At 44.4% G+C, this 25,578-nt stretch overlaps 1 protein-coding gene and 1 long non-coding RNA gene across 2 annotated transcripts; one reads left to right on the top strand and one right to left on the bottom strand.

Moving 5' to 3' along the window:
- Positions 1–38: 38 nt before the first annotated feature.
- LOC114012893 (uncharacterized) lies at positions 39–5,011 on the bottom strand. The gene is made up of 3 exons (XR_003555620.2): positions 4,888–5,011; positions 2,054–3,437; positions 39–1,193 (listed from the first exon to the last, which is right to left on the bottom strand). It is a non-coding gene; the product is annotated as an uncharacterized LOC114012893 (long non-coding RNA).
- Positions 3,444–24,188, top strand: IL5RA (interleukin 5 receptor subunit alpha). Its single transcript, XM_055806908.1, is given in 12 exon segments — positions 3,444–5,281; positions 5,283–5,341; positions 6,683–6,828; positions 7,415–7,553; positions 8,086–8,218; positions 8,294–8,484; positions 9,460–9,605; positions 10,247–10,382; positions 13,651–13,747; positions 18,658–18,739; positions 19,858–19,859; positions 21,996–24,188. Coding segments are annotated over 12 exon segments (1,299 nt in total). The 5' UTR covers positions 3,444–5,204; the 3' UTR covers positions 22,087–24,188.
- The last annotated feature ends 1,390 nt before the right edge of the window (positions 24,189–25,578 follow it).

The raw sequence follows: 25,578 nt of genomic DNA on the forward strand, positions 1-25,578 counted from the left end.
GTCCTGAAGATTTAGTACATTGCGGGGGGGTGTGTGTGTGTGTCAGTCCTCCCCCTCACAAGTGTAGTTCCACAGTGCAAGTGCTGAAATGTGGCTGCCGTGGCCTGCCCGCCCATCCCAGATCCCAGGGCTCATGGACCACAGCTCACCTTGCTCTCACCGTACTGCTCCTGCCAGGAGGCATCTCAGCAGGGTTGGAAGCAGCGGAGCCTGGAGGAGGCGCTCGCCCAAGTTCTAGTTACCGGGAGTGTGGATCCCTTTGAAGCCTGAATAAATCTTGGTCTTGGCGGAGTGCTACAGGTTTCTTGGTTATTGGGAAGAAACCAGACCTATGTAGCCTTTTAAGTACCTACCAAATCAGCACCTCGCTGCAGACAGAAGTATGCTTATGAGCAAAAAGGATGTGTTGGGCTTTTTTAATGACCTGTTCCAAAAGCGCATATGAGCTCTACAATGATGTAGTCAGGCTGTGTAAGAACATAGCTTTTTCTTACCCTTTTTTTTTTGTGTGTGTGTGTGACTGCTGTTGCCTGTTAAACTCCTGCTTCACCTTTAGAAATTATCTCCTTTCTAGAGAAACGTTTCAATGTAGATGTCAGAGCTCTCTGCCCAGTAATTAGCTGTTTATTCAAAAACGTATGGGCTGGCCAGATCTTAGGAGGTCACCTAATTTATCTCTAATTATCTGTGCCTGATGGCAGGATTTGATTATGACTGTCAGTCCTGGTTGGTGTTTCTCTACAGGTGCCCAGTGACAGAGTGTCTTTCAGTCTTTGGGCACCTGCTCCACTGCCTCCCTATCCAAAACGGAAAGCTTTCCCTGATATCTAACCTGGATTTTAGTCATCGTTATCTTCTAGTCCCAGCCCAATGGACTTGGAGAGCATGTGAAAGCCTTAACATGCTACATTTCTCCCCGAGTCTTGCCTTGTTTCCTCACTGCTCTCGTAGTACCATTGGCTGTGTACTGGCTTCTCTGCATCTGCTCCATGCTTGCTGACATGCAGTGTCTGAGCTGGACGCAGCGCGTGTGAGTGGAGGCTTTATCAGCACCGTGCAGAGTGGCAGGATTACTTCATGTGTCTTGCAGACAACAGTCATTTTTCGTTCTCCTGGGGTGCCGTTTTTTCGCAAGTGCATGACATAGTTTATTTCTCTTCAGTTTAGGACCCTCCAAAACCCTGGATCCTTTTCTGTGGAATAGATAACGAATCAGTTGACTGCTACTAATTTACAGGTGATAATGCTGAAATGCAGTTGAGAGCTCATCCATATTGAACTACACCCAATTTCCACCAATTTGTCAAAAACTTTCTTAATTCCAGTCTCAGCCTCCCAAGCACTCACTGCTCCCAGCTTGTGTCACCTGCACATGTAATAGGGTTTTCTGTACTTGCAATCTAGGTTGTTAATGAATGTAAGTCACTAGCCACCTTCTCGTCCTTCCTACAACTCCATTACATATAGCCGCATTTTCTGCAGGGTCTCCTTGAGGCCCTTGGGTTGGTTTCTGCTCCTTGTCCTGCTTGTGAACCTGTGTTATCCAACCCCATGGATCACAGCTCAAAGCTCTCAGCATGAGGTGAGGAAACTGGTCTCACTCTGGGACTGATAACTTCTCAAAATGCCACCGATGTCCACATGGCTGTATGGCAAGAGCCTTGGACAAGATGGTATCAAACCACTGGACAAAACCTGCACAGTTTTCCAGCAACGTTTGGATTTGGTTTTCTAAGGAAAGAACAAATAGGGGTATTAACAGTGGTCTGTAGGTAGCTGGCTGTAGTTTATCTCTTTGTAGTCAGACATTAAGCATTCCTGCTCTTGCAAAGTTATTAGAGGATTATCAGGCTATGGTATATAATTAACCTTCAATAAATAAAGTAAAACTATTTCTGGGCTAAACTCTGTGCTTGTATGGAGCTTTCTATCCTGTGGTTAAATCTGTAGTTCCCTTTTTCAATGCATGCTTGTCTAACTTACCATCTACCATCATTTCTGAACTACCTATCACATTTGCACTTGAGAGACAGCAGTTTTAAAAGAAACTCACAGGGAGATGATCCAGGGGAGCTTTGAACAAAGAGAGCAGGCTCTTCACAGAACTTTTGAGACTCTACAGGTAAACTCCTGGGATATCTGTTGTGGTTTGGTTTGGTTTTGTCTTGTGCTTTGCTTGAAGACTGCAAAGGTCCTGCTTTTCAAAGTCAGGTTTGTCTTACACTGGGAAATGCATCTGGAATCTGCTTCTGACCAGTTGCTTGTGAGCTAGTAGAACACGTCAGCTATTGAGTAAGAAAATCATTACCTTTTAGAGGCTCTTTTCTATGGTTTAGATTTCTGTTGACCTTTAAGGAGCATACCCTTTATGAAGAGAATACCTCCTTTACCTTCTGCTTATTACTTTTTACCATATATAATCAAAACATAATAAAATCAAGGCTTTTATATGTTCTCAGAACTAACTATATCAATTTTTGTGAGGAACATAATCCTCTTGTAGGTTTCTAGTTAACATCTTTATTTGAATAGACTTACTTTGATTCTCTTTTCAGTAATTTCTCACATGAAACACAAAAGGTGTCACAGACTGCCATGTGTCCTTACAGGTTGTGGTCTTACACAGCTACAGAAATACCTCTTCCAAAACCTGTATTTTCAATCCTTTGTCTTATAGCAAGAAAAAGAAAAATAACGTTTTTGAAAACAAGGCAGGAAAAGATAAACCGAAAAGAACAGAGTTAATTGAAAACTAATCTGTATTACAGTGACATTTTATATCCAGTTTCAAATCAGTAAACTGCTGCTCAGATAATGTTGGGTTTGTGTCTAATACATGCATAGACAGCAAAAGTATCTTTGAAAAGTTGATCTTTAGAATCTTTTCAGAAGTATAGGGAAAAGAGTGTTCCCAGGAAGAATGAGAATCCTTACTTTTTGAAGGACAAAGTCAAAAAAATCTATAGGTCACCAAACCCACTTTAAGTAAACCCAAGAGAGTGCCAGCTTTTTTAGTTGTGCTAAGTGCCAGAGTAGTCCTGAAACCAACATACTCATGTTACTTAAGTTAGTAGATGTGAATCCTAAGCAGCTGTAAAACAGGAGGCTTTTAAAAGATTTTTTTAATAATGTAATGAAGTTACTGCATTAAAAAAAATAATTAAAAAAAATGACTGCTTTTAGCAGTGGAACTTACGAAGCTTTCCTTAAGAAGCAAAGTCTTGTCATTGCACCTGATGTCTTATTTGATCAAGACTTTGATTGCAGCTGGGGAAGTGCAACCTGTCCCGCTGTCTCGCTTCTGTGTGAGCGGAGTGCTCTTTGGTGGGTTCTCATCTGTTGCTCACTAAGGCACCTGGTTCACATTACAAGAGCTTAATTTACTTGAAACCGCTTCCTTAGCTGCTGGGTTTGGTTGTAGCTGGTTGCTGGGAGAGCTGCAATGAACATAGTGGGTAATGTTAATAGGCAGGTAGGAATGCAGATGTGCATGCTTGCACAGAAGCACATGCACACACAGCTGCGTGGTTACAGAGTTGTGTTCTTGGCAGAGTTCTAGTGGGGCTATTCCTAACATGAAAATAAGAAGCTAGTTTTTACATTCAGGCACTTGAAGTTGATAAATTTTTACTTTTAAATAAAGAAAAAAAATAGTGTATTTAATAGTTTCATCAGGTAAATGAAGCCATGTTTTTTGAAGCAGGAAAGAAAGCCTGATGCCAGTGATTTGTACAAAAGCATATTGGAAATGGTGTCGTGTTGTAGCAGGTTGTGTAATTGTTTTTTATCAGAAAAGCAGTATAGGTGTGGCAGAGATCAAGTACCACTGTAAACTTGCGTTCAGTCCACATAATACCCTCCAGAATAACATAACCTTGTGAAGCAGAAGTCTGCGTGGTATTCGAGCGAGAAAATCCAAAAGAACAGACTTTTCATGAATGGTAATGCAATAGAAAATAGTCTTGGAGGTATTGTGTAGGCATAAATGTATGGTGTGAATAATAATTACCTGATTGTTTGTGATTCACATACAGTTTGGAAGAACTAAAATGTCTGGCCAAAATGTCTTTCAATAACCCAGCATCCGTAAAGCAAACCCTGGCTCCCCAGGAATAATCCATTAGCAAACTCCAGAGGTTCAGTTAGCCTTGCACATATTTTGGCTAGCAGAATAGTAAGTACATATAAAATATGTATACAGATAATGAGTGGACTTGGACATTAAGAAACACACTGTATTGTAGATTATGTGTCATTTTAATGAGCTCAGCATTCATACACCATTTTGAAAAATAGTTACTGTATAGTGTAAGCACTCCAACTGTGATCAATTGGAGTGCTTCCAGTCCCTGGGTTATTTATTGGAGGTTCAGAGAGAACTGATGGGTTAAAAATGCTTTCTGTGCTCATTACCATCTGAAAATATTATGTTTTCCATACAAGCAATTGCTGTAGTGCCCCAGGGAAGTAGTGTGATAGGGCTGGGAAGGCACATTTCTCTTTGGCAAGAACATTTTGGAAAGCTGCTATTCTGTATGTCCATGTTGCTTATATTAGGTTACACATGAATGATCACACACAGATATTTTTTCTCCCAGTACTTCATGAAACAATCTATAGGAAGCATAAGAACATGCTGGTTTTAAGCATTAAAAAGAGTCATTCATTTAAATTAGAAATAAACAAAATAGTTTCTCTTACACCCAAAAATTAACACTGGTGAATTAGCCTTGAGGTGAGCATTGGGACTGCTTCTTTACTGAGCTTTATTGAAATAGAAACTGCAAAGTAAATTCCAGTAAGTAGCCATTTTATATATAGTGGCAGCTAAAAATATGATTATTTCTGTTCTTGAAGTAAATGGGACTCTGCTGAAAGCCAATATACCTGAACTTGACTCGCTCCTCTCTGCGGAGGGATGCTCTGTGACTGCTGCTCTGACCATGCACACATGACAGTGTCTGCAACCAGCAGCTTTTTCAAAGAGGGCTGGCAAAAGCGAAGGGAGCACAATGAATTGTGGTCGGTGGTACTATACTAAATGTAGCTGCGACAAGATGCATTTTCCTGCAAGGAAAGGAAAAGAGTCTGTCCCCTGCAAGGTAGCAGTTTCATTCCTTTGATCATGTGGATATACCATGCTCCATGGTTTGTGTGCTTAACACTTGGCATTGTGTTCTTTTTTAGCTGTCAGCCTCGGTAAAATGTTGACAAGGCACATATGCTGGTACATGGCCGTTCTCACTTACCATCTAAAGATTATGGCCAGTATGATGAAAGTCTCTGATCCTCCTTCAGACAGCAAACGTGCTCCAGCCAAGCATACCTCAAGCCGCAGGAGGTAAGGCCTTTTCCTTCTACCATTGTGTAGCTTTAGCACCAGGGGGTGACCATGGCCCCTCCACATGTTGGCCAGACACACTATTCTACACGTGAATAAACCAGCCCACGGCATGCCATGAGTACAGGACCGCAGATGACCGTGATGTGTTAACATCCTTCCTGGACCAGCTGTACTCTGTCCCAGATTGCTCCCAGCCAGTGCCTGAGGGCTATTTTGCTTTGAGAGGGAAGAACCATAAGGCATGTAGACACAGCTTGTGCCATTCCACTTCCCTCTGGCTAGACAGTAGTTCCTGGCCTGGTTTATTCAACAATTTAATCCTGCCAGAGCCAAGGCATTATTCTAGATAGCAATTTTACTTCCAGGAACAATGCTGCAGTTATCTGCAGAAACATGGTGACATGAAGCATCACTGGCATAATCATGGTGTATCAACAGCCTTAATGGGGACATTTTTTGTGGGCATCTCAACAAAGAATGTTTCAGGGGGATCAGTGCAGGGTGGTTTGTGTTGGAGTTTTCTGAGCCTTTACGAGGCAGTTTTCCTAATGCAAGGTGCATGCTTGAAAATTGAACTAGTGGGCAACAGAGGTTGAAACCATGGGAGAAGTGGGGACTGATGTCCCTCAACTGCCTTGGAGATGGCATTTAAGGGAGGGCAGGCTCTGAAGAACTCTAGAAGTGGAGGGGAATAGATTGATTATTTCATTGCCTTGCTATTTATAGACTACCATTTCCCCCCAGCATGAGATCTTCCTTATTTCCATATGAGCTCCAGGAATGCCTCTTCCCCCATTGTTTTAAATTATCATTCCCATCCTTCTATATTTTCTTCTATTTGTGCTTAATTCCTCTGTTCATAATTTTATTTCTTCTCTCACACATAAATTCTTGTGGCTGTCAGACTTATCTTAGAAAGCTACCCACATTTTACCCTTCTGCAAGCTTACGTGGGTGTGAATTGTTCGTATGTTGATCACTTGATCAGCCCCATTTCAGTCCAGGTGCCCAGCACCTATGTGCAATGAGGATCAAACTGAAAATCCTGAACCTAATTAACAAGCCAAAAGTGATACATCCTGGTGATTTTTCAAGTCAAAACTGTTGTAAAAAATTATTTTTAGGCTAAGTTTTAAGTAAACTCTTATTTGATGAAGTTTTGGTTATTATTTAAAAATACTTTTCAAATATTAGAAACATTTCACAAGAAGCTGTTGAGAGAATATAATGTTGACATAAAATTAATTGCTTGTATTGCTCATTGTTTGTAAACAGCTATTGCTTTAAACAATCCACTGGCTTACTGTGTTATGAATGTTTTTGTTTTCTCCTTTACAGTTCAGGTTTTCCCACCTGTTAACTTCACCCTTACAGTCTCCGCATTAGCACAAGTACTTTTACAGTGGAAACCAAACCCTAATCAGGAACAAAAAAACTACACCATTAGATATGATGTGAAAATCCTAAGCCCTGTGCCTGAGGAGGTAAGATAGAAAATAAGTCCAGTGTCCTAAGAAGGCTGAATTCCTGCTGAGTTAAACTGTTGCACCAAACCAGGGTGCAGCAGGCACGATATGTATCTTGAACAACTGGCATATGGCATCACTTACTCTTTTATATCATAAACATATACTGTGAGCACTGGAGAGATTCCCTTTCAGCTAGGCTTGTGGGGACAGGCCTGCAGGGACAGGGGTGAGCCTGGGAGCTGGCAGTCTGCAGCGTTCATTTGGGGGGAAGCTGGATACTGCTTTCAGGTGACATTGCTCCCCATTCAAGTCAGCTCACTTAATTCACATTAATGCCGGGGTATCGTTAAAATGCCAGATCATGTTTCATCACAGCTGTAGGCTGTAGAGAAATTTTCAGTAATACAAGTGTCCTGCTGTCTCTAAATAGGAACCCTTACACACTAGTGTGGATTATATGTACTCTCTAGCTTTATACACTTAATATAACCAGCTGAGCTAGCTGGCTCGTTTGCCCCTTTGCAAAGCCTGGATCAGTCTTTGCAGGTCCCTTAATTCAGCTTCCATCACCCATGATGCTTACCTGACATTTTATTTCAAGTATGACACAAAGAAGACTCACAGTATCCAAACAGCTGCACTTCACAATGGTTTCTCCGCACAAGTTCGAACGTTACTTCTCCACAAAGACCTTCAGATGAGAAGTGACTGGGTGAAGGAAGAACTCCCACCACTGCCAGGTATGAAGAAATGCAGGGGAGGTCCGAGTTTTGTGTTCTGCCCCGGTCTGTGGACCAGACATCAAAAGGTGACAAGTTTAAAACTTGAAAAATACAGCATTTTCCCCTCTACCTGCTACACTGATCTTACAAAACAATTTAATTCAGGCCTTTCTCTACTGCTGTGGAGCCTGAAGTACAAACTGCAGGTGCAGAACATGGATAAACGATATAAAATTTTCTAAAATTTCCTGGCTGAGTCTAAGATAACCTGCTTTCATACACTCTAGGATATTAAAAGATCATATTAAAAGTTGCCTTGGTGTACATGAAATATTGTAATGGTGCTGTGTGGTGCAGCTTTACACACAATGTTTACTTACACTTCATCCATCCATACTGATAGCCCAGCGTAATAAGGAACAGAACTGGATACAATAGACATAGACACAGTTGACCAGAGATTGTAATCAAAGTGTTTTAGCAACATGAGTTGCTTATGACTTTTGTAAAAAGATTTTTCTTTCTCTTTTATAATTCTTTGACTTTCTAGGTGCTCCAGAGACATCTGTCACTAATTTGTCCTGTGTTACCCGCATCACTGTTTCTAGTGCTGTTTCTCTTCATTGTACTTGGCTTCCTGGCCAAGGGGCACCAGAAGATACCAAATACTTTCTATTTTACAGGTTGGTGTTTTCTCCCATTTTAGTCAGCAATGAATTTCTGTAAGAGCATCACGTCTGACAAGTATTTTAATTTAGGTATGAGATGTACACTGAAGAATGTCAAGATTATAGCAAAGACAAGTGGAACAGGAATACTGAGTGCAGATTTTCAGTGACTCATATTGATCCTGAAGAGATTGACAATGTCATTGTAATACACATTAATGGGTCTAGCAAGTACGATGCAATCAAGCCTTCTCAGCAGTTATTTAAACAAAATGCCATTGGTGAGTAGAAACACATTAAAAAAATATTTAAAGATGTCTAGCAAGATTGTCAAAAGATTTGTGAGAGAATACCACTGGATTGAATGGTTCTTGATGCAGGTGCAGGTATGTGCTGGTTTTGCGTAGACATCTTAATGACATTGGAAGAGATTAGAAGACAGAAATGGATGGTTTTAACTAACTTTGATTTTGTTAACTTATTTTAAATTATAAAATGACCAAAAAATCCCCTAGAAAAGGCAATTAGTTATTATGTTTGTTAGCCAAAGCATTATTCTTAATACTAATTTTCAATTCATTTGCTCAATATACCTTCAAGTACAGTTTTTACTACCTTTTATTTTACAGCCTTTCTTTAAATGGAAGAAGACACGTGGTGTTCAAGATAACCGTGTCCTTTTAAAGAAAGGCATTAGACTGTTGAATAAAAGGTAGTATCACCCATGACTGTCTATCATCTATCATCTACCCAATAATTTCTTTTCCTTCATTAGTTCCACTCTTCACTTTTTTGTAAACAGATAACATTTCACTTCTTCATGACTTCACTAAGATAAAAGAGCTGACATTTTTCTTAGAAATCATCCTTGTAATAGCTGCAGATCCATTCATTTGAATTTGTTCCAGGTTTTGGTAACTTTCCTGGTTATGTCTGTTTTTTTCCTAAAAATAAGTTTTTCTAACTGTTCTATCATTAATTAATGCTTTGTGAAAATTAATTTAATAAATTCTCCCAACCACCGCTACCCTAGTTTTCCAAAACTTCTAAGTCGATTTTAGAAACTGTTTCCCCTTAGCTATTTTCTGCAATATAGTTATTCCTCCTAAATCCTTATCTTTTCTGTCCAAAATGTAAAATAAATTCAAGGATTACAGGTCCTACTTGGAAACACTATCAGGTTATAAAATGCTCCAATTGCTAGTATTTAAACTTTGCTCTGTAAATAACTTACCAGTACAGGTTGTTTTTTGTAGAGAAAGTGAATGTTCCCAGAAATGTCACTGTATTCTTAGAGCAAAATGATCTCCTAGCCACATGGGAGAAGCCATTTTCTCCTTTCCCTGAAGTGTGTTTTGAATATGAATTTTACCTCTTCAACTTGAAGTCAGGTAACAAGCAGGTAATTGCTTCTCTGATGCCCAAGTATTACACAGCATTCCTGTCTCTGAGCTGACTGTCCTGTATAACTAGAATTTGCCTTTATGCAACCTCGTGAAAAAGTCTTCACATTCATGGATATGTTACAGATTCTAAAATATTTAAAATGAAATGCGCTGCTAGCACATTTTGTAAACTATGGACTTTTGGTGAAACTTGTGTCCCATTTATGACTAAGGTTCAGCAAAACTAAAGTCTCATCAATTTTCATGTTTTCCGTCTTTCTCTGCATGTCATTTATGTCTACCACAAAACATCCCCAAGAGACCTAGGAGAAAAGAAGGACAAAAAGTGGAGTTACTGAGTTTTATGCACCTGGGTTCAGATCAGTAGGAGGATGGACAATCCTGAAAATCCAGCATTAGGTGTCTTAAGGAATAATGCAAAAATGAGGCATCTTTCGAGAATTTGCCCTGAAATATTGTTGTATTATGAGAGAAATGACACCTGTAAAAACAGAGATATTACTTCAAAAGCAAGGCCAGATGCTCACAGTTAATCTAGTAAAGAAGTTTTAAAAAAATAAAAAGTTTGTTTAAAGTTTGTTTTCTGAACTGTTTATCTTAAGTAATCTATAACAGCACAATACTGTTTTCCTAACAGATATTGAAAATATCCTCAAATTACTTCAGATTACGGATTGATGTTACTAGCAGGTATTCTATACAGATAAGAGCTAATCATCACATATGTTGTACAAGAGGATTTTGGAGTGACTGGAGTGAAATTATTTACGTTGGTAAGAATGATGTGCTTCTGTCTTGTAATGAATATTCTTACTTTGCTGGAAAGCAAATGCTGCCTGATCATAAGCATGGACAACACCAAGTAATTTTAAAATTTTAAAAGAAGCCAGGAAAACAGGTATTTGAAGGAAAAAACTGACCTGTTAATGAAGGGGAGTTAAATCTGTGTTCCATTAAAATTAAAAAAAAAAAAATCTCTCAAGCAAATTTTGGGATGTACAGAGAGTTTTTCCAGACAGCATTTTGTTTTCACATGCTTATGTTTTCAGAGACTGCTTTAAACTAGCTTAAGGTGTAAGTACTAGTTAAAGCCTTTTAGTTGCATTAGTTTAGTTTTTACATGTGTTTCCCTGGCATCCATCATGAGGTTCATGCTGGAAGTTGATATGAGTGACCACGTCAACTATTATTTTATCTGAACTCTTAAATGTTGGGGGCGGGGCAGGGGGGTGGAGGGAAAAGCATGGTTTTAGCATCTTTGGAACATGATAATTTGCCCCACTTTGTTCTGTATTTCCTGCTTGCTGAACATGTTTTTTCTGGAAGTAACAGTTTCCTTATCACTGCACGTTATCAACTGTTTCTTCTTAGACATCCTCCTTTGTTCTTATCTTTTGAGTTTCTTAACTTACTGGTTTTCACTTTTTTTAAAAAAAAAAGTCCCTTACACTCTCTTGTTTACTATAGTTTTCCTTCTTATATTTGCTAGTGAATGCAAATCTGCTGGTGTTGTGCCTCCTTACTCTAACACATCCCCTTGACCTTCCCCCCTGGCTCCATGGCACTGCAGAGCCCTTGGGAAGAGAGGCTCAGCAACCCAACTGCTCACCCTGGGGCAGGGGGGCTCACCAAACATCTCATTAATTAAGAAAACCACACTTGCTTATTAGCTTCATGCATCAATCAGGGAAATATTCTCATGAGACCAACTTTAAGACCAGTAGACCTCTTCTGAGCCCATATCCTAAGAAAAACACTGGTCCACCCTGCAGCAGCAACCCTCCAACATGTTAAAAACTGATTTTTTTTCTGGATCCTTTCCTTGAGCCGTGGTGCTCAGACCCTGCAAAATGCAGCCATACGCTGCCAAATCGGGTACTGTCAAACTGCACCTCGATACTAGCTCTCTAAAGGGATATTTAGCAGCGCTGCTGTCAAATGAAGCCAGATAAAAAATCATCAGGGCAGCCAAGTGGGCTGGATGCCTTCGTTACCTGCCCGCGGCAGCCCCACGTGAATCAGCTCTGTGAAGCGGCAGGTACGTGTGAATGGCTGCTGCCTGGGCTCACAGTTTAAAAGATCCACGGGTCACATTTGGGGCTGAGAGGTGCCTCAGCCCTTTTGTGCTGCCCTGACTCTGCTGTCCCAGCCATGCTGACAGATTTGAGGGCCCCTCTGTCAGCTGGAGCACTTGTGGGGCTGCCTCTGCTGCTGCTGGCTGAGCAACCTGGCAACGTTGCCCTTACACACACCTCTACTCAGGCACTACACATACCAAACATGGAAAATTCATTCTGATGGTAAAAAAAGTTAGTCTTTCATAAAAATTTACTAAACATAAAAAATACCTAAGGACAGGTCCACTTACTTTGGTTTTTCTTACGAAAAGGGGTTTTTAGAGGCTTGTTGCCGTTCATTGAGACAATACAGGTTACTGCGTAAGTCGCTGGGTTGCAGTACGTACTTCAGCCAGTCTTGTTAGTGTTGCTGGTAACTTGCTCTATGGCTCCGAGGAAGTTTCATCTGTTCCCTCCATGTCATGTGTCACGTGGACACCCCTCACGAGGCAGGTCACGGGCTCGTGCTGGTTCACAGTGGTGTGCAGGGCTGGGCTGGCACCTTCAGGTACATCTCGGAGAGAAGCCTGAGGAGGAATGTGCCGGGCAAGTCCCCAGAGCCTCAGCACTGCATCTGCAATTGCTGCTTCTCCTGCAGCTTACTCCAAGTTGCAGTGAGACTTAGTGTTGCCTGATCATGCCTTTTTGAGGCCACTGCCAACCAACATAAGATGGAAGAGACTTAGGACCCTTCCAGTTTTGGTTTGGAAAACAAGAGACACTTCCCAGCCATCATGCTGGGAGGCTTAAAGTTGGTTTATGGGACTTAACCATTTCCCAGTTCGCTGCCCCAGGCATCCTCAAGACTTAGACAAAGCATAACTTGCTGACAGTTACATCCCCAATCTTGTTTTCTTGAAAGGAAAGTGGTAACCCTGAAGAGAAAATAGACCATCCTAACCTGTTTGTAATTGCAAGGTTGACTGTGTACCCCGTCGGGGTGGTGCAGAGGTGCAGGATGGATCTCACAGACCTGCTCATGGCACCGTCCATACGCCGCTCTCGGGGACTGCCCTGCTACCGCAGCCATCGGCAGAGGTGCAGGCTCAGCTCCTCAGGTCTCAGAAACAAATCTGGCCACGACTGAATGTTGTTTTGCCTACAGCACCCATAAAGCCAACGCTCCTGCTGCTGGCCAGTTTACATCCTTCCAGTTACCCGGTACTGGCAGCGCTGACACCTTGATGCATAGGACTGGTAGTTATCATAAGCACACACGGGCTTGGCAGCCTTTGGAAAATGCAGTTCAATGTAAATGTTTTTGTTATATGGCATAATGTGGAAAAAAATGATGGTTGTGGTCACTGAGCAATGCCTTTTCAAAACAGAAACACCGACCTTGACAGAAATACCTGTGTCTGCTCACAGGCAGAGGCAGCAGAGAAATTCTTCCTGAGGAAATGTAACAGCAACTGGCTCGCAAGAAAAACAGGGGGTTTCGATGTCTTTTTCACAGGCAAGCTTGGGAACCCAGACAGATCCAGTTCCTGGCTAGAAAGGACTAACAGAAATGAAGAATGGTTTAATGGAAAACAATCAGTTTGTACCTGAGACCACCAGCAAAGCGTGTCTTTGCTGGCTACCAGCTGTGCGCTAACCGCGTGGCATCGTGTGTCTCGGGGCAGCAGCTAACGGGCTGGATTGTCCTCCTGGCCTGGCCCCTCACACCTCTTGGCTTGTTCTCTCCTTCACATCAAAATGAAAGGAATTTATTGCTGAAATTAGGAAGTCAGTTTGTGGAAATTGTTTTTGAAGCTTTGCGTTTCCTTTCTAATTCTAGATACCAAGTCTTCATCATTTGCATGTTAATTTATGATCTGAATATAATCACATAAAGCAGCTGATGAAATCTTTTGTAAGAGTGTGTTTAAAATAATCCACACGGAAATAATATATTTTATTTCTTTTTTTTCTTGAAATTCAGGGCAAAACAAACATGAGGATTCCATAGCCTGGATTCTCTCAGTGCTTTGTGTGTCCATGTGCTGCACATTCCTGCTTGTTGCTATAATATGCAAAATGTAAGTATCATCGTCTTCTTTTGGATTACAGTATAATTAAGGACTAGTTGTTCAACAAGTGGGTGGGGGATGTTACAAGCTTTGCTTAATTTTAAGAAAGGGCACCGAGCTTGGTATTGAAGCATAATTATACAAAGCAAAAGTACTGTATAAGTAATAATCAGCCTCATTAATTATCAATAATAATATTCAGTAAAATTGGTGGGGTAAGAGTGCTATCCAAGTTAATCTTAAACAAAAAAACCCATATACTGAGCGAGGCAAATTTGTCTTTATCTCATTTCTTCACTTAAATGGATCTGGTTGGGTTAGTGATTTTCCCAGGAGGACTGTGTCTTTAACCCTGGTGAAAGCTGCTGAGAGAAGCTTTCATGGCTCGCACATACAGACCAGTATTTTCTCAGTCGTGCCTAGTTCAGCTTTCAGCCAGACACCCTGTATCAGGCCCTGGGCTTGTAGTCTGAATTCAGCTGACATCAAGGAGTGTGGTAGATGCTCTGAAGAGGTAAAAATTCAGTGCTTTTGTGCTTGCTGCTCTTCTTGACCTCTTAACAGGAGCAAGTGCATTGAACTACTGTTTGCTTTTTGAACTATTTGTTTAGTTTATTTTTAATTACTACAGAGGCTATGGATGCCATGTAGTAACAACAGATGCCATGGAGCCAAACTTCAAAAAACCCAGATACACTTTGGATTTCTGTAGTTATGACTATAGTCATATCATAAAAGTGATGAATTAAAGCATCTATGTAATTACAAGCTTCTCCCCTGAAACATGTGGCAAGCAGCAATTACCAGTCCACAATAAACACAGCTCCCAGTAAGTGCTGTCCTTAACTGCTAATTTCTTATTAATTTCCTCAATGCCTTTTAATGTATTGGTCATTCTGATGTACTCTTGGCTAGTTTTCTTTCCATAGCACATTTGCTTTATCAAATAAAGGTCTTGTCTACAGGAACGTTACGTTAGAATAACTGATATCAACTTTCCTTAAAGTGTCTGGTGTCTACAGTAACCTGCTCTTAACTCAATTTAATTAGCATAGCAGGTCTCAGTAAGCAATCCTTTTTGGAACAAAATAGATTAACTCCCCAGTGAGTTTATTCATGTTGAGCGTCATACACACTTGTCCCCAACAGTGCAGCCTTCATGTTTTGGTGGAAATCCCCAGACTGCTCTTACTCACATGGCTGATTCTTTTATGGATTGACCTGTCCATATAGCTGTAGGTCCACCACTGCTCCAGCATCATCTTCATCAGCTCTCTCCTCTCCCTTTGGGACAGCAAAACACTGACATGAGTTAGGTCCAACACCAGTTAGTAGCAGTCATACCGCTCTGTGTTTTCCTGTAGAGTTCTGAAAGTATTTGGATATTATTGCAGCTACTCCCTGTGGAGAGCTTGAAATAGATACAGGGGGAGAAACAGGTATAGGGGAAGACTTCTACTCCAGGACCAGCTTGAAGATAATTCACTAATGCATTTTATGAACTTTAATACATTTGGCAAATTTAAGCTAGCTTTTCCAGGTTCATCTGCTTGATTGCTACATTGCCTGCTTCTAGGAGTTTCTCTCTGCCTGGCTAGTATGTAATTACCTAGCACCCAAAGGCTCATTCCATTCCATCTTTGCCAAAGTGATTAAAATTTTATCTGCCTGCTGCACTGAATTTCGTGAAGTTGCTAGCTTTACTCCACCCTTCCCAGGCTGCTTCTTGCTCAGTGTCCTTGCCACTTCTCTAATCCCCCAGCCTGCCCTGGGAGGAGGTGGGAAGTGTAGGAAGATGAAACACAGTGCTTAGCCTGCTCATTTGTTGTATCTGCAGATATTAAAAAACAGAAAAATAGAACAGGTTTCCTAAATCAGAGTTTCATTAGTACTCTGAGCTTTTACTGCTCTTGAAAATTCATGAAGTCTACCGTGCAATTCCAGCCACAGAATCATTTCAAATTTCATATGATTTGAAGTCATTATAAGGAATTTCATTATAGCTAAGAGTTCTATATTTTTTTCTGTGTACTTCCTGGTGATTGCAGGCATCAGAGACACAAACCACTGTTTAGGAGAAATGCTACAAGGCAAAGTAGCCCTTTGGGACTGTTTGGATAGTCTTTTCCCTTCACTTACTTGCAGTAGCTGATGGGGTTACTGTCTTGATAAAAAGCACAACTGAATGTTTTCCTAGTTTGCCCCCTGTCTTTATGAATGAGCATCTTCTGCACTTCCTTAGGCTGTGCCTTGGAATGATATTTTCTCCTGGAGGTGAGGCCACAGGAGGATGTCGTTACTAACTTGCTCCCAGCTGCTCTCCACTTAGTTGACGTGAGGAGAGTCGGTAGCCCTCCATACCCCGAAATCTTGTGGTCATCCTGACCTCCACCAGGCACCTCTCCCTCTTCTGCACCTCACTCCAGTTCAGGACCAGCAGCCACCATGCTATGGGGAAATCATCTGGAAAATGTCAGGGGGAATCTCAGGGGAGGCAGGACAACACACTGTGAAAACAAGTATTTTATCAATCTCATTGTAGCAGTTAGAAGAGGGAAAAGAAGATCTTGTTCTCCTACTTATTTCTCTTTGTTTATCTTTGGCCTTTTCATGTCACAGCCTGTAGGAAAAGCGGCAAATTTCAGAAAGACAGTCACAGCACAGTAACTGGAGGCCCTGAAATGCTGATCTAAGGCACTGTGGGGTGCTTCCATATCCTGAAGGTCCAAGTAGTGCTAATGGAAAGGGCCATGACCCAACCTGTGTAGAGACAAACAGAGATGCCTGGAACATTCCCTGTGACAAGAGATTTAATCACGTAACTCCAACTTTTCAGTGTCCTGCAAAAAAGAACAGGACCATTCTGAAGGCACCACTGTCACCACCCCCACCAACGCCCTCACTGCAAAGACTCTTGCACCCAAGGGTCAAGCAGCCCCCATGAACACAAGTATGCTTCTGCCTCGTTTCTGTTGGCTTTTTGTACATCTGTCCTTAAGTGTTTCTATTCCAGAAGTGACATGTAACTAAACCTTTTTGCTGACTCAATAAATAATTTTGATGTGGCTCCATCAAAATCTTTTTTTGACAAACAGCACAGCTAGAAACACGCCAATTCCAGACAAAACCAAATATTGTTGGTTGCATTGCACAGCAATAGCATAAGTCAAAGCCACACTCAGAGCTGAAATAAGATGCAGGTGAAATCACGAGGCCTCCTTGGAAGGCTTGGGAGACCCCATGGAGTGCAGGAGCCATACAGACAGGAGCGCTTGCAAAGCTGACCGGGGTTTGGTCACAAAGACCTAACCCTTAGCAGGAAAGCTGGGAAGAGTAGAGATGATGCCAGGCACTGGAGTATTAATACTGGCACTCAGCCCAGTCCCACTCCTGAGTGACACCAGCAGCCACCCTACTGTCCCACTCTGCCGGTGGTGACCGCACAGCCTGACTTGCCCTCTGCAGCCAGCGGTGGTTGCACTGCATTCAGCATTGCAACAAAAGATGCAAATGTCTCCTAAAGCCAACACCCTGCTTTTCCTCCCCATGTTCCCACTTCTGGCTGTGCACCCCCACTACAAAACCTTGGCCATGTGCAGCGATGGGGAGACATCCCATAGTTTGCCTGGTCAGGTCCATCGTGTGAGAAGCGGTATGGCCCTGCCCTTCCCTTTGCCTAGTAATTAGTTAAGCGTCAGTACCTCCTCCAAGGCAGCAGCAGCTCAGCCAGGAAGGGTTAGCTCCAAACTGATAGTCAGAAAATGCTATTCCTCCTCACCTCCTTGGTGAGGGGGAATAATAGGATAAAAGAAAACTTGACAGAACTCAGAAATCTTTTGGAAGAAGAGTACTCATAAGAACATAAGCATTGAACTAACCAGACATCAGCCAGGAGAACTGTCACAAAAAAGACAGGGCAGAGGAGCAGACCTGCCCATGGTCCCAGCAGCCAGGGCTCCACACCATGGCCATGTCTCGGCCTCATGGGTGTCCACAGAACAGGCACAAGATGGTAATTCTGGGATAAATCCTATAATCTTCACTCAGGCCAAGTTCCCATTAAAATCTGGCTCTACTTGGACATTGTGCTATCCAGGGGTAGGGACAGTGAATGTGTTTTGGCGACTGAAATGTGAAGTCTGTACTCAGGGATACAGAAGACAAAAAAAAGTTCACTCTGCAGCACTTGCTGTCACAAACATACACATGCCTGTATGCTTCAGCTAGACTAAAGAGTGTCAGGCAGGGAAGGAGTGTCTCAAAGGGTGTTAGCAAAATGAGTTATTACACTGGTTAGCAGAATCACTGTCAGCTACCTCCAGTCCCATTTCTTGCCTCTTCCTCATTCCCTTGGCACACAATTATTTGCAGTTGTTCTAGCATGAGACACAGGTACATTATGTCCAGAAACCAAAGTGTGAGCAAGATGCAGCCTGTCTTGACTGTCCAAACAAGGTACATGACAATGCAGCCCTTGGGAAGAACATAAGCATGAGCAAGAAGATCAGAACAATTACTTTTTTTCCAAGGCAGGCCTATTACTGGCCGTTCAAAGCCACGGCAGTACCCGTTGGGTTGCACCTTCCCGCCAAGCTCTGCAATGGGAGAGGCTGATGGGGGAGAGCATCAGCCCACCTCCTCTTTGTCATCTGCTTGTCCCCAGGGTCAGGAGTGACCTGTGAGGAATGGCACACTGCCTAGTCTTCGGGGTGTCCGCTGGTGGACTATTATCCATAACTTCGACCCCTTTTGAACCTGCTGCCGCCCTCAGATTCCGACGACTGAGTGGGAGGGGGCAGGAGGGCTGACGGTGCGAGGAGACATGCCTCCTTGCGGGGCTAAACACGTGCTGCTTGTCGGATGTGTCATCCAGCGGAAAAAGCAATTCTTACACATCTCTCCACTACTGTTCTTTGCAGAAACCACGTATGGAGTAAAGTGTTTCCACCAAATCCAACACCCAGCAACAAATTCAGAGATCCCTTCCCAAATGACTACCAGGTAAAATAACATCTTAGTCACACTTCTTTTTTTTTTTTTTTTTTAGTAGAAGGAACGCTTGTGTTTGTGTGCTGCTCTCTCCCAGAAAGGCTAGGAGCATATAGCTTGTTACTGCTCAGTGAAAGCCTTTTGACCTCTTAGAATTGATAATGTTCCTATTAAATATGGAATACACTGCCAGATGTGTTATGCAAAACACAGGAAATGTGTTTTTCCAAATTCCCAAATAAGAAACTCATGGGTGCAGTTAATATAACGATACACACAGCCTTTACTACGAGTACATCGAGTTAGCCATTGAATTTAGCACTTTGGGAGGCTGTTTTTGCAATTGTAACTGCTGTGGTTGGTTCTCACCTGGCTCTGTGGCCACCTCCTCTGCCAAGGACAGGTCCCAGCAGCTCTGGATCTGGCCTTGTTTGTAGATGAACTGTTTTGGGAAGGGTTAAAAAAGAGCAAAAGGATGAAGTGCTATTGTGAAGTGCTCTTCCGATATGCAATAAATTTCAGGTACGCCTTGCTGTACCTTTGGCTCTGCCATTTGTATGGAAATGTGGTCGCTCCTTCCACCAAGCACAGCCAGGCAGATAGCTCTGCCTTGGCAAGGACTGGGGGTTGACTCTTGGAGAGCAGATTTATTTTGTGAAGCCTAACAATGGGAAATGTTTTGGTCCTACTGTTAAGCTGGTCTTAAGCCTTATTATGTTTGCTGTTACTTCCTGATAAATACATTTGCCTTACAGATAAGATAAAAAGCCTCATTGTCTGCTCAAGGGAAGTGCTGCTCAGCAACTTCATTTTAATTTGTCCCCTTAGAATAGGAGTTTGATTTTTTTGGGGTATTGTTCTTATTCCATGGTCTGGTCAAGGAAACAGGCTTAAAAGATTATCGTATGTTTGTTTTTAATTAAAGCCACTGGTGTAAAATACCACGACTTAGGGTATCACAAATAAGAATATGAGAAATACCAAATATTAACGCTGCAGCTAGAAAATGTGAGCTTGTGAAGGCTGTTTCACATTACCAAGAGCAGCACTGCCTTGTATTTAGACATCTCTTCACTTAAAGTGAGCTGGGTGCCAGTAGGTGACACTGGCTGGCACTGTGGCCACCAAAGCGGTGGCACCAGGAAGGGACAGTGAGGACATGGCTGTGGTGTCTCCACTGAGATCACCCAGAAGAGCGAAACCCCCAGCAACTCTTTGTTGTGGGTGTTCAGTTCCTAAATTTGTAGCATAAACAGCGGGGTGAGGTGACAAAAGCCCCGCACAACAGTGGCACTGTGCTTGGCCCCAAGGAGCAGCTCTGCCTCCCACCACCCCTGTGGGCTTCCCAGCAGCTGAACTGCTGCTTCTGCTTCCTCCGGCGAGCCACCCCCTCCCTGCGCACTGGCTCGTGCAGCTCTGCACGTACCAAGGGGTCAGGATGTGGCCCCACGAGTGGGCTTCGCTGCTGCGTATTCAGAAAAATTCATGTGCCTCCTAACACGCCCTCCAGCTCCTCCTGGGGTTCTTTGTCCTTGGCCACAGAGGGGTGTCTGGTGGGCAACTGCGTTGTGCAAAACATGCCAAATGGGAGGTTTGTGGGGTGCAGGGGGCTTCTGGCCCGAGGGACAGAGTGATGAGCAGCACTGTGAGTAGTCCGTTTGGAATGTGGCGAAATTCTTGTGTTGAACCCAATGCTCGGCTCTTACCTCACAAAATGCTTTGGGTGAATCCCTCTTTAAATGCACCAACTTGAAACACGGTGTTCTGCAAAACACGTTAAGTAAGGGTTTTGCAACACTTGTTTCATAACAAATATTCACATGCTTAAAACAATACGCTGTAACTCCTTTCTCTTAATTAGTGCAGTTTAGTTGATAAGCTTAGTTCACCTCTGTCGTGGTTTAACCCCAGCCAGTGTCTGAGCCCCACACAGCTGCTCGTGCATCTGTCCTGGCGGGGTGGGGGAGAGAAGCGAAGGGTAAAAGTGAGAAAATCCGTGGGTCGAGACAAAGACAGTTTAACAGGCAAAGCAAAAGCCAGGCACGCAAGCAAAGCAAAGCCAAGCAAAGCAGAGCAGAGCAGAGCAAAGCAAAGCAAAGCAGAGCAGACCAAAGCAAAGCAGAGCAGAGCAAAGCAAAGCAAAGCAGAGCAGAGCAGAGCAGAGCAGAGCAGAGCAGAGCAGAGCAAAGCCGAGCAGAGCCGAGCAGAGCAGAGCAAAGCAGAGCAAAGCCGAGCAGAGCAGAGCAGAGCAAAGCAGAGCAAAGCCGAGCAGAGCAGAGCAGAGCAGAGCAGAGCAGAGCAGAGGAGAGCAAAGCAAAGCAAAGCAAAGCAGAGCAGAGCAGAGCAGAGCAGAGCAAAGCAGAGCAAAGCCGAGCAGAGCAGAGCAGAGCAGAGCAGAGGAGAGCAAAGCAAAGCAAAGCAGAGCAGAGCAGAGCAGAGCAGAGCAAAGCAGAGCAAAGCAAAGCAAAGCAGAGCAGAGCAGAGCAGAGCAGAGCAGAGCAAAGCAAAGCAGAGCAGAGCAGAGCAGAGCAGAGCAGAGCAGAGCAAAGCAGAGCAAAGCAAAGCAGAGCAGAGCAGAGCAGAGCAGAGCAAAGCAGAGCAGAGCAGAGCAGAGCAGAGCAGAGCAAAGCAGAGCAGAGCAGAGCAGAGCAAAGCAAAGCAGAGCAGAGCAGAGCAGAGCAAAGCAGAGCAGAGCAAAGCAAAGCAGAGCAGAGCAGAGCAGAGCAGAGCAAAGCAGAGCAGAGCAAAGCAGAGCAGAGCAAAGCCGAGCAGAGCTGAGCAGAGCAGAGCTGAGCAGAGCAGAGCAGAGCAAAGCAGAGCAGGACAGGGCAGGGCAGGACATTCATCCCCACTCCCCACGGGCAGGCCGGTGCCCAGCCACCGCCAGGACCGCAGGGCTCCGTCACGCGTGACGGGCACTTGGGAAGACAAACGCCATCGCTCCCCCATCCCCCTCCTATGGCTGAGCATGGTGCCATATGGATGGGCTGTCCCTTGGGTCAGCTGGGGTCAGCTGTCCGAGCTGGGTCCCCCCAGCTCCCTGTGCCCCCCAGGCTGCTGCTGGGGGGGGGGTGTGGGGTGTGTGGAGCAGAAGAGCAGCTCTGTGCTCAGCCGTGAGGGAAACATCCCAGTGTCACCAGCTGTGTTTCCAGCACAAATCCAAAACACAGCCCCATACCAGCTACTAAAAAGAAAATTAACCCTATCCCAGCCAAAACCTGCACAACCTCCCTGCTCACCAGCTAAAAGCAGTGTTCACTTTCCAAAGAGCACACACCTGCACCAGCGAGACGGAGACCGAGTTCGGCAGCTTCACAGAAGATCTCTACTGCAGCCCCCTCGATGACTCGGTCTTCTGAGAGGCTGCGTGGCCCTGGCACGTCACCCAGCATCACTGGAGTGGGCTTCACATCGCCTCCGCTGCGGTGGTGTTTCCTGCGGGGGGCAAGGACTTGTGCCCATGAGGTGCCCTGTGTAACGATAAGCTACTGAACAAAAAGTCCCAGTTTAAGCAGGATATAAGTACACGGTACAAGGGCTGTGTTGGAAGAAAAAAAAAATCTGGAAAAGAGCTAGTGGCTTTTTTTCCTGGTTGACAGCTTAATCTTTTGGATTTTTGTTTTGTTTTAAAGAACTCTGACAAGGCAAGACGCAAAATGCAAACTGGGACTTGGTGCAGTCCAGTGTATGGCAGCAAGGTAACCAGCCATGGTCCCCGGCAGTGACCAAAGTGCATCAAAGACGAGGAAAAGAATAAAACAAGCTGTAGAGCATCCCAGTGCTGTCATCCCCAGTGCTGCATGGCTATAGCAAATCCATCATGCAAGTGAGGGCCCACACCAATCCGCTTTGTAATGAAACAGTGTGAATTCAGCCGACAGCCTGAATAACCCCCACGGAAATGCAGCTCATGGGTAAGGGAGGCAGCTGTGCGTGTGCGAGCCATGCAGCCAGCCCCCTGCCGCGTGGGGACTGCCCAAACGGCACGAGGGCCTGGCTGCACCCGACATGGCAGCACCTGCTGGTGCTGCATGGAGGTACCTACATCTTGCTTTTCACATCAACGTAGCATCAACTTTGGATGTGGGGAAACGGCTGTCTTCAGTGGCAGGACTTTATAAAATCCAAAAGACTATTTCAGAAAAGGTCGGTTTGCATATGCCACTGATGTACAATTGCTACTTCTGTGCGTGAAGCCCCCACCTTGCCTCGCTGCTTTTGCACACATGGGTAGCGCATCGCCTTGCTGTTTGTGTGCGCACACCCGGTGCCTCGCTGCCACGGGCACAGCGCCCAGAATCTCGGAGTCTGTGTGTGTGGCAGGTCTTGCAGGTGGCTTGGGGTGCTACGTGGGTCGTGTGCACTGCGGGCCTGCGAGGAACCACATTGAAACAGTAAATTCCCAGCCTGGGGACTGAAAACTAGTTGGGTAAATAGCTATGAAATGTTGCAGGAAAACTGACAGTTCCGTGATATTGGTAAAATTGCTTAAGCTTGCGTAGTTTCGCTGCCGTGCAGGCACTCGACTGCTGATGCCCTGGTGCCTGCTGCCACCTCTCCTCCGGTGTCCTGACTGTCCAGCATGCAACACAGTCCTTGCTGTTCACTTCTCTCCTGCCTTGCGGAAGTTTAGTTTTTCTTCAGGTTATTTTCTTCCTTCTTGTAGGATCTGTACAGTTTGCAGAACAAAGTAAGCATTTTTAATATCTTGGCTCCCCTGGGGCTTAAACATCACCAGCTTTTGGCTGTGTGAAGCTGGTGGAGCTGTGATGGCTGATGCCTGCAGGGGGATCAGGGCGGCTGGCCAAGACTGCAACCTGGGTGCGGCGAGACCCCAATTTCAGTATGAAGCAAGAGCTTCACCTGTGCTTCTTACTCTCCCTTCTTCTGCACTCCGGCATGGGGGGGCTTTGAAAGAGCATCTGTCCACACACCCGGTGCTCACTGGCCACAGGACAGGGGGGAGGCATGGAAGGCTCACGGCTGACTCCTTCTCAGTCTAGGGCTCTTTTGCAGACTCTTGGATTTGGCATCAGCTGACAGCATCTGCAAAAGGACACGAAGGGACTGTTTGTGCTTCCTGGCACAAAAGATAAAAGCTGAAGTGGGGGAGAGGCAAAACGGTACAAACTGATATACTTCCTACAAAACAGAACACAGCTTGGGAATGCAGAGTTTTCAACTGTGCAGTAATTAAAAAATGTGCCCAGGACTTCCCGGTGCTTTTCAGCAGCTTTCTGAGCCACAAGGAGCTGGGCTCCTCCTTCACGTGGAGCTTCAGCTGCCTTCAGATCATTCTGAAAACCCAAGCCCGATACTGCAGCCTGTTTTTCTTTGCTATCTGTTGCTCCATCTTCAGTGAGCTGGGTTTGAGACAGCGTTGGGTTCTGTTTGTGTTTTATTAACTTACATGGTGTAATCTGCTGCACGAGTTACCAAATAAACCTCCTGCCTGAAACCACTTGGACAACTCAGGCTTTGACCTCCCGGGCGGGGAAGCTCTCCTGTCCTCGCAGAGTCCCTCAGACTTCCAAGAAACCTCCCGTCGATCCAGCTGGCCAGAGATGGGGTTAAACACATTAAGAAAGAATAAAAAGAAAGATTTGACCCAGCAAATGAATTGTTTGGAAAGTGCCTAAAGTAATGCAGTTCCCAGGTACTACAGTCTAAAAATAATTATAATAAATGAGCTGGTTCTTATCTGGGTGAAATAGCACAGCTCCATCAAAACTAATGTAGCCCATTAATGTAACAATATTTGTGCCTCAAATGTCTCTCCTGCACGTGATTTTAATGGATTTGAGGTGCCCAGCTTTAGCAACCTAAAAATCAGAATTTCATTAGTAAAATCCTAAAAATGAGACTGAAGAGAATTCATTTACTGTAATGTATTTTATGTCATGCCTTCAAGTGGCCTAGTAACTAGGATTTCTAAATATAGTTTCATTCCCATTAATGGCAAGATATTGTGGAGATCTGGACCATATATTTAAGTGTATTTTGCCTTAAAGCGGTGTGTTTGGCCGCATGTGTGAATGCTTGGTACTTACTAGTGCAGGCAGCAGCAGGCTCAGGCAGCCGAGGCGCTCCCGGGGCATGTGGGCAAGTGGCTGGGGGGGCAGAAAATATCCTTTTGATTTTCAATGTCGTTGATAAGGCTGTGTGCATCATGGGAAAACCACACAAACAACTGCGGTGAGCCGGCGACGATGACAAAACCCACGTGAATGTTCATCTGATCAGCAAGGGGACGTCCTCGGTACTTCCCGAGGATGAGCACTGCTGGGCACAGGCAGGGCTCGATGGCTTGGAAGCCGGTAGGCATGTGTTACACTCGCTCTGGTGAGTAAAACCAAGCTGGTGTAAAGCAGCAGGAGCACCTTCATTTTCCCTGCCAGGCTGTGGGTCCAGCCCGCTCGCCATTGCTGGCTGCGGGGGAGCCTGACCTGTGCTCAAGGTCCGCCCGTGTAGGACGAGCAGAGCAATTCCTGGCAGAGCTGCCTGCTCACCGCCACTGTACCCGGGGCCAGCGGGCTTCCCTTCAGGCAGCCGGGGGGAAAGCGAGCGTGTTCGGTACATCCCAGGCAGTTTGCTCTGCCACGTGCCGCTCGCTCACGCTGCAGCGAGGAATGCAAAGGGAACAGTCCGTGCCCAGGGCTGCGTGTCACATTCTGCCACTATTACCGCAGCCCACACCGCCGGTGATGCTGTCTGTCCCCAGCCTCCCAGACCAGTTACAAGTTTTGTGCCCAGAGTGCAGAGAAATTCTAAAGTCCGAGGTTTTTTTTTCCCTTAAACCCAGCTACAAACCCCATGTGTTCCTCCTGCTGCAGCTCTTTCCCGCTGCCTCC

Source organism: Falco peregrinus, chromosome 5 (genome assembly GCF_023634155.1).
Source record: "Falco peregrinus isolate bFalPer1 chromosome 5, bFalPer1.pri, whole genome shotgun sequence".
Classification (NCBI taxonomy): Eukaryota; Metazoa; Chordata; class Aves; order Falconiformes; family Falconidae; genus Falco; species Falco peregrinus.